This window comes from Physella acuta, unplaced genomic scaffold (assembly GCF_028476545.2).
Source record: "Physella acuta isolate Inbredline_101_S28 unplaced genomic scaffold, ASM2847654v3 ptg001670l, whole genome shotgun sequence".
Classification (NCBI taxonomy): Eukaryota; Metazoa; Mollusca; class Gastropoda; family Physidae; genus Physella; species Physella acuta.
The window spans coordinates 26,981-42,500 of NW_026733183.1; the positions used below are offsets into that span (position 1 = coordinate 26,981).

The following is a 15,520-nucleotide window of genomic DNA, read 5'->3' on the forward strand; positions in this document are numbered from 1 at the left end:
GTGCTGTGTGCGTGCATGTTTGAATTTGCACGTGCTTATTATGTGCAAATATTTTATTTCAACGTCTCTAAATTTTTATTTAATAATAAATACGACATCATTTTCTAAAATAAATAGAATCATAAACTGCTAAGATTTTCCATTATAGATGTTTTTCGACCACAGGTGATAAGCCCACATCTTGTTTGACCACAGCCAGGGGGGGGGGGGGGCGGAGTGGGCCAGGCCGATAAAAAAGCAATGACTTTGTATTCCAAAAGTACGTTTTCGCGCACCTTAATAATGGTTTTGTAAAAAAAAAAAACTACTACTGTAGTGATGTTCTACAGTAGCTAACACACGCTGTTGCGTAAAAGAAAAAAATTATCTACATAAGCTTTAGTGTGCAAGATAAACAAACATTCAAACCACTTCCATGACTTATTTCCCTTTTTTAAATAGTCGAATAGAAGTGCCCATAAACTCCTTTTAATAGTTTTGTACTACGCAAATTGAAAAGCAATTACTTCTCTTAATTATTTTTTTTTATAAAATACATACTAAAAGAACGACATAGTATAAAAAGGAATTTAAAAAAAAATATAAATTAAAAAAAAAACAACATAAAAATAAACATAACACGAGAAACCATTACACATACAAAGCTTTCATGTTTCATATACTTTTGACCGGTTTGCACATGGGAAGTTATACGGCCACATCAAAAGTGACACACAGATTTGAAAACAGACTATTGCACTTAAACACATGACATGTTGTAATTTGTTAGAATTGAAAATAAAAGTATTATGTATTTTTTAAAAACAATGTGTTTTTTTTAAAACTAGATTAGGCCCGAAATGAGTATCCTACGTTCGTATTTTGTATTTATTATATATATATATATATATATATATATATATATATATATATATATATATAGGCCTATGGTTCCCAGAAAAAAGCGCAACGGAAAAAAGCGCAAAACAAAAAGCGCAACTTTTTGCGCTTTTTTCTCTTTGCGCTTTTTTCTCTTTGCGCTTTTTTCCGTGTGCGCTTTTTTCTCTTTGCGCTTTTTTCCGTGTGCGCTTATTTCCGTTGCGCTTTTTGTTTTGCGCTTTTTTTCCGTTGCGCTTTTTTCCGTTGCGGTTCTTTCCGGCCACCATTAAATATATACGTCTATGTATACACACCAACGTAAACATGCAAGAATAAATAAAAACACACACATTTACATATACATATTCATATTGTCTCAGTCATAATTGATGAAAAATCTGTGTGTAATTTTCTGTGTGCTTAATTTTCTAATTTGTGCATTTTTCTGTGTTCGCATTTTTCTGTTTGCTCATTTTCTGGTTGCTCATTTTTCTTCCTAGCGCATTTTTCTGTGTGCGAAAATTTCTGTTTGTGTTTTATTACGTTGCGTATTGTGTTTGCGCTTTTTTTCCGTTGCGCATCTTTCTGGTCACCATAACCCTGACCCGAATCCAAGAGGCTAATGAATAATTAGCCTACTACTGTAGTCTGTGTAGTAAGACAATCTTTTTTAATAGTAAATCAAGTTGCAAGAAGAAATTTATTTCTTAATGCTATTTTTTTAAAATTATAGTCAGATTTTGGGTCCCTGAGGGCCTGTCCCCTTTCGGATTATGAGGTATGACAACACTTGTGTCCAAAGTTTCTTCCAGGCATCTCTTCGGGGGGGGGGGGGGTGGGGGGGGGGGGGCTTGGCTGCCCCCCCCCCCCCCCCTCCGAACGAAATTTATATAATTTATATAGAAAATATATACTTTTAACAGTGTCCGCCCCCCCCCCCCCGAAGAAAGTCTACCGCCCCCCCCCCCCCCGAAAATTTCAAGTGCCCCCCCCCCCCCGGAGAAAAAAGTCTGGAAGAAACACTGCTTGTGTCCTACACGTTATCAACAGCTTGAGTTTAAAAAAAAATGCCCAAAAACAGCTGACGAGATTCATGCAAGAAAAAACAAACTATAACATACAAACTATCACGATGATAACACAATGAACAAGTCGTGGTGAGCTAGGGAAACCTGATCCAAATGTGCACATCAAATTATTCAAAGAAGGGCGACAATATTGAAACGTGGCAAGCGCTGAACCAGATCAGATGTGACTTTATTACTGCTATATGCTGGATAACGTTGTGTATTTTGGTACTCGGGTGTTTGAGGGCTAAAATACTTTAAAAGCCATTAGTTACGTTCGTTATGTTGTTTGAGTTTCCGACTACTAAAATTAACAATTGAAAGAACAATTTATATTCTAAATATCTACTAGATCTAGATCTATTTATAATTTCAACTAAAGACCGCCGAATTGTATCGATTTGCGATGGAAAATTGGTTGGCAAAATGGACGACTTTCATACTGCTAGAACTGTTTATATTAGCTTGCCACGTACAGCATTTGGACTGTGAAAAAATATTAGGAGAAGAGAATGCCGAATTTGATTTTGATGGCCTTCCAGGGGCCCAACATGAGTTTAAAGTGTATATTCCAGGAAACACTGAAGATTGTTTTTTTCAGCCTGTTGCACAGGGAGCAAAGTTTCACGTCAACTATGAGGCAAGTAGATCTATTCTCAGCTCTAGGATCTAGATCGGTAATCTATCGTTTTGGGTACGTAAAATCGCCCGCGATTTGTAATGTGAAAAACAGGTGACTCCTTAAATTTTAATAATTATTTCACATTTTGAGGAGGATTTATGTTTTAAAAAATTCAAAAATGTTTCCTTGATTCATTTATGTACCTGTTTTTAAACAATTGAATTAAAACTTTTCCGTAATAAATGAACACCAGCGAATAAATGAAGACTAGCGATGTTTCCCACAGATGCAACCATGCTCATTTACTATAGCAGCCATCTTGTCTAAGTTTTATTTTTATAAGCTTTTAGCGCCAGATTCAGGGGGAAGCCACTCTATTTTACAAATGGCTGCTGTTTATATAGCAAATCTTGCTCTCAGACACTGCTGTTTACAGTTAATTTCTGGCCTATATCGATATATTTAGCCATTGATTTAGGTTTATTATTCATTTATCTATAATATTTGACACAAAAGTATGACAATACACTTCTATTAAAGCCTTGACAATGAGGTAACGTTTTCGTACATAAATAGCCGCCGGCGATTTTACGTACCCAAAACGATAGATTACCTCTAGATCTCTCAGTCGATCCTAACCCTAACTAATTAAATTAACTATAACTAAGTAACTAATGTAACTAACCGGGCCTAGATCTAGATTTTCTAGATCTAGTTCTAGAAAGTCTAGAACTTAGAGTGAGTGTCCCGACTACGCGCCTTGTTGTGAACACTTCCGTAACTCACTTTCAATAGTAACTGAACTGTTATTTGAATGTTTTAGGCCCTATACTCAGTAGCGTACGCAGAGGGGGGGGGGGGGGGAGCAGGGGGAGCAGCCGCTCCCCCTCTGGCCATTTTCAGCAAAGTGGCGCCTTTTTTGGAAACTTTTTAAACTCAAAGTTTTAAACAATGATTTTTGTTAAAAATTATTTTTGGTCGGCACATCGATGTAAATCACAAGATTTCTTTTCATGCAGCATTTAAGCAGAATTGTACTATTCTAGTAGCGTCTACGTTTACAACACGTATTAACAGGGGTGTGGGGAAATTGCGAGACGCGAAAAGCGAAATTGCGAGGCGGGAAAATGCGAGAAGGTAATGCGAGACATACCTGCGGAATTAAGGGTAAACAGCGAGACACTTTTTGCGAAAAAAGTTTTTTCCTTTTTTTTTCCATCTTTATTTATTTAAATTATTTTTTTGTTTGTTTTAAAATAAACAAGCATTTAGCCATACCCTTTAACACGAGTGTTGTATGTTGTTATTTTTTATCTAGATACTAAGAAGATAGATAGATCTATATCTAGATCTATCTATTTAAAAATCCTAACATCGTTGCTGTGCTACTGTCATCGCCCGCTCTTGTTAGCGAGAGGAAAATCCCGTCTCAGTCGGCATTAATTTAAAAATCTAGCCCGCTCATGTTTATACAAACGTGAGCTGTGTCATTGTGAATTGGTATAGTCTTGTCAGCAGGAGAGATATTTTGCAACATCTATTTATGGATTTTTGTACTTGCAAAAAATGTAAAAGTATAAACAATTCTAAAAAGTGCAATTTTTTTTTTTATTAAGTAATTTTAATTACAAACAAAATTTACAAACAAAATCTTCTGAAACAGTCCTCAAACACACCTCGTGACACCATCTTTCACACATAGTACACCCAACCCAGTTCATTAGACTCCCATTTATACATTTTTCTTTTGCTACTTCTTCCAATCCACATTCACAACATTTCACATTCTCATCACAGTTGACCTCCTCGTTCATCCCACAAACAACACTGGCACCCATGTTCTCATCATCATCATCCACACGCTCAACATCTGTTTTCCGTTTTTTTATTATTTCCCAAAATCTTGTCTAATTTCGGTAAAAAATGGAGTATTTTAATCAATTCCTATTACAATGTATTAAAACAGTTTTCTAAAACGCGAAAAAAACGTCTAAAATTCTTTTTCTTACATTGCTTTTTTATAGTGTGACTTCACATCTAACCCCCCCCCCCCCCTCCTCCCCCTCATCACACATCGTCATAAAATTACAGCCCCCCCCCCCCCCCTTACGAGTGTGACGTCATTTATGGAAGACCCCAAATAACACCACCACCAAAACCAAAAAATTCAGATAAGTTCAACTTGGTTTTAAAAATATTTGAAGTAGGCCCATAGCTTACGATATAGCACGAGCAACTGATAATATCGGTGACGTCACTTTATTTTGTTGTATCCAAATGATGTAGGCATTTCCTTGTGCTTAGATTTATATGGTAAAAAAAGCTAGAAAAAAATCGTAGGCGGCGGCTATAATACAAAACTTCTATGCAACAATAGAAAATATGTTTGCGGCGGCAGCGGATCCGGGCACGGCGATCTTCAAAGACGGTAAATCAGGCGGCCTCGGCGTTCCACACAAAAGACAGAAGTTGATCTATCATCGGTGGTATTTCCGTCGGTTTCGAACTAGGTGGTATTCTAAGTCGACACAAAAGATGGGGGGAGTTGACAAATCATCAGTATGTCTAGCGACGGAAAAATCGGAAGTTTTAACAATGTAAACTAAACGTCTTTGAAGTCTTGACCAAATACCACTGAAAATCGGGTGCGGTAAATTTTTCGCAGAAATCTTCGCATTTCAACACCACCCAGCGTAAGTATCAGCTTGTGGTAAAATGCGAGACAAAAAAGTCACGTGACCGACCGTTTTCGCGCCCTTCTCGCATTTTCCCGCCTCGCCATTTCGCTTTTCGCGTCTCGCAATTTCCCCACACCCTATTAACAGCTGCATCAAGTTTGTCATTCTAAAAATAACCATTACGATGCATTGCAATTTTAAATGCACCAGAGTTCCTCACTAGTTAGTCTTACTACTAATTCCTAAGATCTAGTAGAAATTTAATTTCATTTAGATCTAGTTTTTAGAAAGTGGGGGATATTTTTTTTACAGTCAGTTCTAAGTTAATAATTTAGATTCTAAAAAAATAATGTGGTGTCTTTACTCAATAGTAAGTTGAAAAAGAGGTGGTGTGGAGTTTATATGTATGAAGAGAGGTGGGTTGGGAGAGAGGATTGGATAGTGTAAAACAGCTGACATACCTTTTTCCCAATGGGAAACTGGGTCATCTAGTATACTAATAAACTCAAAAAATTCACAAAACTTGTAGCATTTTAGTATGAGTAATAATGTAGAAAAAACTTTTCTGTTTAATATGAATGTATGTATTCTTTAAAGATTATAATTAATTACAAGGCTTAATCAAATGTTTAAACATACTAATAACAATCTTTTTCAAGTTGTTTTCCTTCATGTGCTGTTGAAGTATTAGTTCTGGTGAGAAAAAAAAGTTCAGACACTGTATGAAATGCTTGACATTTTTCTTTGAGACTATAAATATTATACAATAAAATATTGTAAGTTTTATGGCTTTAAAAAAAATCTGTTTTATGAGTTGCTATATCTCTGCTACTGCAATGTACATCACTTGTTTTAGGTATTGCTGGACAAGCTAAACTAAGAGTTAACTCTCTCTTGTTTAATGTGCTATGAACATTTTCTTATTTTAACTTAATCTTGGTTTATCCATCAGATTTGAATAGTATAGATTTTTCATTCTGATTTGATACAATCATGAATTTAAACTTGAATCATACTTTTTTTTATTCTACCTGAGATATGCAAATTGTAATAGCCTAAAGCGTTCATGATAAGAACAATATTTTACAGTCTGAACTCATGAAAATTGAAAATCAAATTACAGGAATCGATTGTCCTAAAACTGTATCAGAGATGTGACTTTTCCCATTTTTACAAGCTTTTATTTAACTTGCTTTCTCTCTCGACAGTCTTCAGTCTGTCTGTCTAGATCGAAAGGCCCGAGCTAAACTTCTAACAGATTTGTTTCAACGTTGGCACGTGGGTTAAGGCATGAACACTATTTAAATAGTAGTGTATAATTTATTTTCTACTTTTTAGTGCATTAGTACATAAAAGCTTGTTGTTAAAACGTAGTGGTAATCTGATTTTTCAGTTCAAGATGCAATTTTCCAGTGCAAATTTCATTTCTCTTAATTTTTCCTATGATTTAAGAAGAAAATGGCAGTTTTCTTCGTTAACAACGCACCACAAAGCTTTTCTAAATTGATGTTAGCAAGTTTTAGAGGCTTGATAGTTCAGTAAAATAAATAAAAACATGTAGCTTCTTAATAAACAAGTTTGTGAATCTAGTTTTTATAGTTTATTTCTTCAGTATATTTTGATTATTAAAGCTATAACACCATTTAATGATTAGACTTCCACTTAATTTTTCAGCTTCGCCCGATGAGCTAAACCCCACTTCACTTTGTATCGAAGTCTAATTTTTTTCTGATTGCTTAGTTCAAATATGTTTGTCTTTTCTGAAAGAGGGTACTTTGAAAATTAATTGCAACATATTTTTCTAATCTTTTTAGAATAGCTGAATATTTTTTCTGTTAAATGTAAAAGGTCACGTGATCGTACACTTCATCGCCAGTGTCAACAATGTATGGGTATAGTTTAAAGTAGAAAACCCCGCAAATTTGATGCATGGGTTGGGTTTTAGCGATGATTTTAAACTAAATAGTACATGATGTGTAGCTTGAAATACTTTACATTACCAAAGAAATCGATTTTTTAGTGTGTTCTTTTATATCAATTTTAACTATATGTTATGTTAATGCGTCCAAAACTTACCTGGAATGGGGGGGGGGAAGCGAGATATTTACTACAGTTGTAACAATTTCAATATATATTAATGATCGGTGCACAAGTGCAGATGCATTTACACTTTGCAGTCAGCTTTGAAATAAACCCTTATTAGATTCCTTTAAAAGTAGATAGCCCTTGTCTATGAAAAAAAAATGTTACGTTCTCTAAATTATGTTGACCGTTTATGGTGACTATTGTGGCTATTGATTACATATTTTCAGGTTATAGTTGAGAAGAACGACTGTTAAGACACTAAGGGTGAGAATGCAAGACTAGCATGGTTGTCTATTTAGTTGTATTTAATAAGCATGTGTATTTTGGTGTAGCCCTACCATATCGCAAAAATTGTTGAACCAGCTATGTATAAATACATATTTATAACATAAAGATACATCGACTAAGGCATTCTAAATACATGTTTTTTCTTTTAAATGTACTACTGGTTCTAGAGACTAATAATTATTTCAACAACAAAAATTTCTTTATGTGACCCTAGCACTGTTCCAACCACCATTGGATCGCATATAAATTAATCACAGACACAAACACTGCTTACCTGTTAAGAGCTATGATTATCCATGATTATCCTTTATTTCTATGTACTCAGATCTACTGTAGGTGTCTTAATTTATTTTTTGTAAATTTTTTAAAAAGACGCATTTTTGACAGATTGTGAACCCCTGCACTCTTCTGATCAAACGTGTATTTCAAACGTACTTGTTATAGGCATACATGTAACTTAAATTCAAAGAAGCGTTGTTCCCCTACATTTTGATACACTTATCAAGTATGTTCTTTCATCAGACATTTTTTGGTGATCTTTTAGAACGTACAAAATTTGTGTTTTTTACTTCCCTTTTTAATTTTGTTCAAAAAGTGAGAAAAGCCAATTTCAATGCAATTAATTTAAATGATGTACTTATTTTTGAGGTTTGAAAAAAAAAATTGTGTCTGTTCTCTCTGTATGTGTGTCTGTGTTGAGTTCAAAAGATTTTGTTTGTGACATGTACTTTTACAGATATAACCTCTCAAACATGGCACTTTTTAGGGTGTTGGAAAAAAGTTAAAAACCAGTTTTTTAAAACGTCACAACTTTTTTACTATTTGAGATATATATAGATAAATAGCATTGCTTGAGCTCCATGTCTGCTTGTTCACTAATATAGGTCTGCGTGAACACCAGTATAGTAGATCTGCTTGTATACCAGTATAGGTCTGCTTATACATCAGCTTGTAATAGTGAACACCAGTATTGTAGATCTGCTTGTATACCAGTATAGGTCTGCTTATACATCAGCTTGTAATCCATGCCTGTATATACACCAGTTTATATGCTGCTTGTATAACCAGCATTCCAGTGAACTTTTTACATGTAGTTTCTTGGACGCAGAGTATAAAAAAAGTATTGTAATCATGCAAAAAATTCAGGAAAACTTTGTTTTGCAATTTTTTTTGGTCTCTCTGTGTGTAGGTAAACATGGTAACATTTTAGTTAAATTCATATATAAGTATTGGGAACCGGACATTTGCCCGAAAGACACTTGCTGGATGCTGTTTGCCTGAAGGCTGTTTTCCTAAATGGACACTTGGCCGAATGGGAGAAACTTTAGAGCAACTTTTTAAAAAGTGGACTTTAACATCCACAGGTTTTAAAAGGTGGTGATAATAAAGTGGACTTTTACATCCACAGGTTTTAAAAGGTGGTGATAATAAAGTGGACTTTTACATCCACAGGTTTTAAAAGGTGGTGATAATAAAGTGGACTTTTACATCCACAGGTTTTAAAAGGTGGTGATAATAAAGTGGACTTTTACATCCACAGGTTTTAAAAGGTGGTGATAATAAAGTGGACTTTTACATCCACAGGTTTTAAAAGGTGGTGATAATAAAGTGGACTTTTACATCCACAGGTTTTAAAAGGTGGTGATAATAAAGTGGACTTTTACATCCACAGGTTTTAAAAGGTGGTGATAATAAAGTGGACTTTTACATCCGTGACCACGAGTGGAGGGTCATTGAAGTCCAAAATTTTCAGACTAGTGGATCTATTAGCCTAGATAATGTTGTTGCTGGTAAGGTAATGCTTGTTCAGTAGTTAACTGCTTGTTTTAGATAAGTGGTTAATGGCTTGTTTTAGATAAGTGGTTAACTGCTTGTTTTAGACAAGTGGTTTACTGCTTGTTTTAGACAAGTGGTTAACTGCTTGTTTTAGACAAGTGGTTAACTGCTTGTTTTAGACAAGTGGTTTACTGCTTGTTTTAGACAAGTGGTTAATAGCTTGTTTTAGACAAGTGGTTAACTGCTTGTTTTAGACAAGTGGTTTACTGCTTGTTTTGGACAAGTAGTTAATAGCTTGTTTTAGACAAGTGGTTAACTGCTTGTTTTAGACAAGTGGTTTACTGCTTGTTTTAGACAAGTGGTTTACTGCTTGTTTAAGACGAGTGGTTTACTGCTTGTTTTAGACAAGTGGTTTACTGCTTGTTTTGGACAAGTGGTTAATAGCTTGTTTTAGACAAGTGGTTTACTGCTTGTTTTAGACAAGTGGTTAATAGCTTGTTTTAGACAAGTGGTTAACTACTTGTTTTGGACAGGTAGTTAAATACTTGTTTTGGACAAGTGGTCAACTACTTGTTTTAGACAAGGGATTAATTGCCTTTTTGAATTCAAGCTATTAACTGTGTGTTATAACTCATCTTGAATGTTAAAAATAGGAAGCAATTTAATTACCAAATTTTATGGTTAAAATGTGCAGTAATCTAAGTGTTGCAAAACGTTATTTTTATTTGGGAAAATATGAAGGGGATAAAGTTTATACATTACTTTGATAATGCTGGATATTTTTTCTTCTGTTTATTCCCTTCAAAATCTTTCCTAAATATTTAACAATTGCAACTGTTAAATGACATTTACTTTAGAATAGACAAGTTGAAAACCTGTAACTGTGAACTTTTATTGCTAACAATGAGGATAAGGAAAAACATTTTAAAAGATGTCCTTTTACCCAGTGTTTACCAGTTGCTTAGCTCTTCAGCAAGCATTTCAGTTTTCTCAAAATTAATTAAAAGTTATATTATAATGTAAGTAGACTTTTGGGTTATAATCGTAAAAAAAATTAAACATTTTCTCCAACTTTATTATTCCTATACTGAATGTTTACCATAATGATTGAACTAGTATTAAAAACTAATGAGCACATGAATATTTTCAGGCACATATGCTGTTTGTGTGGATAATGCTTTCAGTAGGTTTGGAAGCAAGCTGGTTTACATCTACATTGTCACCTTTGTTATGCATGAATGGGTAGCTTTCCAACAGGAACTTGGGGAAGTACAACTTCTGGCAGCCAACTTTTCAGTAAGTCATGTGGAATACTTTGGCTTCATTTTTAACCAGAGAGTAAACTGAGGGATTTTCCCCACTGTCACAAAAGGCCACAACCCTAACCCTATCCCAATAACAAGAAAGCTCTGCTCTCCCCAGCCTTACACAGAGAGATAGGTTTTTCATCATTTTTGTCTTTTAAAAAAATAAAAGAAGTGCCACATCACACTTTTTAAAAACACCTCCCAAACAAGGTAAAATAAGTCAGGGACCCACCCCCACCCAGGAGTATTACTTTTATGGATAACCCCTTGAAACTAAATTCTGAATTAGTTGAATCTAGTACTTTTACTAACTAAATTAAAGTTTCTTGTTTTAAATACCTAAATAATTCCTTACTGTTTTCCCTTTGTATTCCTTTAACTTTAAATGATTATATTTTTAACAGAACTCTCTAACAAGCGTACAAGAATCTGTTTCATCAATGCTAAATTCACAAGCTAAAGCCAGGTAAAAAATTTCATCAATGTAAAATTCACATTAAATCAGTAATTTAGCGAATAAATTTTCAGGAAGAGCTAGCAGATTCTCTTGCTGATATAATGTCTCATATCCTTGATACATCTATTTATTTAAACGAACAACCAGGTGACATCATGGCGGTAGGTTCACTGGAACGCTATTAAAATGCTTGACTGTTAATTAAAATTTAAATCAGGAAAAGTGCAGTATTAGCTGAATTCGACAATCTTACATCAAATGTTTTGATTGTTTACTTAAAAAGCTTATAGATAGAAGCCAATGGATATTTCCTGTCTTTACTCTAGATGTTTCTTAACAACTTCAAGGTCATGTTGTCTGACTCTAGCTGTTTCTTATCAACCTCAAGGTCATGTCTTATAGATTTTTTACAAGCTTTTATTTAACTTGCTTCCTCTGTCTTACTCCTGTCTAGATTGAAACGGGCGAGCGGAATTTCTAACCGATCAATTTCTCTGAAATTCAGCATGTGGGTCAAGACCCAATGACAATGCAGTATGGGGTCATCCATAAATGACTTCATGCTTTTTTGATGATTTTTACCTCCCCCCCTCCCAGTCACAAAAAACCAGACCCCCTCCTCCTAAAATGACGTCACACCTCAGCCTACATCCCCCCTCAAAATTGCCGTTGAATTTTTTTTTAAAACATCAATATTTTTCCAAAATCTTGTCAGAACAGAGTTTTTTGATCAATTCCTATTACAATTTATTGAAACCGTTTTCTAAAACGTGAAATAACGGCTAAAACTCGTTTTCTAACAATGCTTTTTTATAATGCAAAAGTGTGACATCACACCATCTGAACCCCTCCCTCCCCTCATCACACACCGTCACAAAATTACGGACACCCCCCTTCCCCCCTACGAGTGTGACGTCATTTATGGGAGACCCCCTATGACATTAAATTTGACTTAATTGGATGCCTAATTAATAAAAATTTTCTGAAATTAGTAGACTGTCACAACTATTCTGCGCTATTTAGGGTTTATGTGGCCTCCTGAAATTCCAGGAGGTCCTGGAAAACTCATAAAATTGCAAAAATCTTCTGGAATTCTCATGAAATTGTTTAAAATCCCTCAAAATTTCCAGAACTGTGAAAATCCAACAGCAATTTTCATTTTTGTTCAATCGGTTGGCAAGTTATACTTAGATAAAGTTTTCTTGAAAATAATGTATCAAGAAATATGCAAATTCCAAACATCGTCACCAGCGTGATCGCAGCTCCTGCTTTCTCGTTAAAAAATCTCCACGCGTTTAGGGTTCACTTTGCGTTAATATCAGCAGCCTTCTAGCATACGTCATTGTATAAATGATTGCTATTTGCCATTATTGGTGACTTCCCTTTACATTTCCCCCAAACCAAGTCATTTGAAAATGTACTTGGGGTCATTGAGAGTGCACATGTTTATTAGCCCTAGTACTATTTCTAGCAACATTCATTTTTTTCAAGGATGTGACTTCCAAATTTTGGCAGATTTTTAGTCCTAATTTTCCACCGATGTTTTCAGTAAAAAATTTTTGACGTTCTTTGAAGGAAAAATACTTTAACTGTTTGATACAGCTTGTTTTAGGAAAAATAAAATGATGTCATGGCCAAGCTCAAATAGCGGTGTTGTTCCTGCTGTGACACGAGCTATAGGCCTACTCTATTCTAGGCCTACTATATTCTAGGCCTACTATATTCTAGGCCTACTCTTTTCTATTCTATTGCACTCCAAATGAACATGATAATTTGCATATAATAATTTATTATAAGCTTAGTGCGTTATGTTCATTTGGGGTGCAATAGCTTTTAGTCATGCAACTCTATTGTAATAGAAAATTTAAATTACTAAAAAAAGCATAAATTTCTATATAATAGTTTCGCTGTCTGTCTGTCTATCTATCTATCTATCTATCTATCTATCTATCTATCTGTCTGACAAGAACGCTCTAGAGAAAAGACAAGCAATTTAAAAACATGCATAGTAATTCGAAAAACGAAGTATGATGTCGACACATTTAGCATAGAGTAGAAAATAATCTCAAACCCAGAGAGTGCTCACAGTTATATGACGTCATTGATTATCGCGTAAACATTGAAAAAAAGGAAATGTTGTCTAATCTAAGTGGTTTGCGTGAAGAGTTTCTTGCATACAGTTCTTCGTGTAGGGGCGAAGCTCCACCCCCCGCGTAAGAACGTCTGAGCCCCCCCCCTCCCCAACTCAAAAGAAATTTCTTCATCGATACTCTATAATAAAATTACCGCCTAATTAATGTGTCTAATCTAAAAAGTGGTTTTCTCGCAATTTCTTTAATGCAATTCTTCGCGTAGTGGCTAAGCGCGACACCAGTGTTTCTTTCAGACTTTTTCCTCCCCGGAGAGCGGTGGGGGTACTTGAAATTTTCGGGGGCGGGGGTAAAATTTTCGGGGAGGGGGCGGACACTGGAAAAAGTATATAATTATATTTCGTTGAATGGGACGGTAGACATGTTTTTTTGGGGGGTGGGGTGGGGGTGGGGGGGGGGGGGTGGTGTGTGGGGTGGGGTGCGGGGGTGGGGGGTGGTGTGTGTGTGTGGGGGGGTGGGTTGGTTTTAGTTTAGAGAAAAGAGACAGCACTATCAACCTAGCGCCCGGTGTATCCTTCCTCAACGGGCCATTTTTCTCGTAACATAATAATAATGCACTAAAAAGAGAAAATAAATGATTTTCCTTAAATATATTATTATTATACACCCCTATTTAAATAACTATAAAGAAAACCATGGGCCGCTTCATAATTTCTAGTAAAATTAGTAAAGTTCCTTTCGCAAATCTGATTGTGCATGAGGCAAGTCGAGTCCACCTGGGGTGTGGCCTAGTGATAGAGTGCTAGACTGCTAACCCAAAAATCTCAAGTTTGAATCCAGGTATCTAACTCATGCTAGGGAAAGTAAAGGCGGCTGGGCATTGTGTTGGCCACACTATCTTCATATGTCATGGTAATAGAAACAGGTGAAATTAGTATATTTGCATTCAAATTTTTTCTAATTACATCAGGTTTTTATCAATATATACTTTTCTTCACCAGACTTTAAAAATGTCTTTCAAGTAGAAGCAATCTTAATGTTTTCCATAACATTTCAGGTTTAATGTCATTAAAGATTGGTATCAATTGACAGGAAATGAACGCTATGTCATGAACTGGTCTATAGCTCAGTGTGTTCTTATTGTTGCAGCTTCTGTCACACAGGTATAGTAAGTCACTACTGTTTAACTTGACACTTTATCTTACACAGTTACACCTACCCATCACATCTGACATAATAGTTCAGCTAGCTTATAAATACTTTTCACTCATTTACTTTATCTATGTAATAACATTTCAATTGTTATTTCAGATATTAATAGCTATTTTTGAAAAGCTGCTGGAAATTTATTAACTAATATCACTATCTTTCACGATTTTTTAAAGAATAAAATCTTCCATTATTATTGTAAATGACTAATCCTAATGATTCTCTTTATTTAGGTTTATTCTGTTCGACGCTTGTTTAAAACCTCAAATGTTACCCCAACGACTGCCAAGCCAAGGGCATAAACTCAAATCCACCAGGAAAGTGAAATCTTTACAAGTTGAAAAAGAAATTTCTTGTTGAATACGCCACTGTTAATTAGCAAAACATTTTAATTACTTTTGTGTTTAGATGTTTTGAATATATAAAAACCACCTGTAATCTCTGATTTAGCTACTAATTCTAATTTTAAAATTACCATATTGATTGACTTTAAAAAGGTTCAGTATGTATTTCCGGCCTTGCAAATGATCAAACTAAAATTTATTTACATTATTATGTTTAAAAAAAAAAGTTTTAAAATGACCAGAAATCAAAATATGTTGTATTAGAAGTAAAAGACTCAAGTTATGGAAGCTGAAGTCAAATGTAAATCTCTATTTTAGTCTATGGACATATTTCTTTTATATTTGGTGAAGGGGTACCTTTTCAAAAAATCAGAAGCTACATTTCAAATCAAATTGTAAATAAAATGCTTCACGTCTCTGGTGTTAAATTAAATTTTAAATAAACCATGACATTTTCCCCCCATTATTTTGAACTATGATTTTATGATCTCGATAGAGACAGCGGTTTAAAATTTAAAAGCAATAACTGAAAAATAAATGTTTTAGAGTTTTGGATGTTAACCTGTTTTTAATTAAATAACTTGTTCATAGTTAATTATGGCCAGTAGTATGAAAAATCTAAATACTTTGTTCGTTTGCCTTTGTAAATTTTTTTTCTACTTTAGCTTTATGCAAATCGAAATATGATTGCATTTGGTTTTCTGGTTGTTAAAATATTTAAAGTAATGCAATCAATTCC

At 34.6% G+C, this 15,520-nt stretch overlaps 1 protein-coding gene across 1 annotated transcript in view; it reads left to right on the forward strand.

The window, feature by feature from the left end:
- Positions 1-2,105: 2,105 nt before the first annotated feature.
- The window catches only part of LOC131929756 (transmembrane emp24 domain-containing protein 3), a 15,023-nt gene continuing 1,608 nt past the window's right edge, over positions 2,106-15,520 (forward strand). Inside the window, exons 1-6 of the mRNA XM_059286104.1 lie at positions 2,106-2,565; positions 9,271-9,388; positions 10,525-10,670; positions 11,086-11,147; positions 14,286-14,391; positions 14,671-15,520. The exon at positions 14,671-15,520 is cut by the window's right edge and continues 1,608 nt beyond it. Coding sequence (XP_059142087.1) covers positions 2,332-2,565; positions 9,271-9,388; positions 10,525-10,670; positions 11,086-11,147; positions 14,286-14,391; positions 14,671-14,739 — 735 coding nt within the window. The 5' untranslated portion in view covers positions 2,106-2,331 and the 3' untranslated portion in view covers positions 14,740-15,520. The remainder of the gene's footprint in view (positions 2,566-9,270; positions 9,389-10,524; positions 10,671-11,085; positions 11,148-14,285; positions 14,392-14,670) is intronic.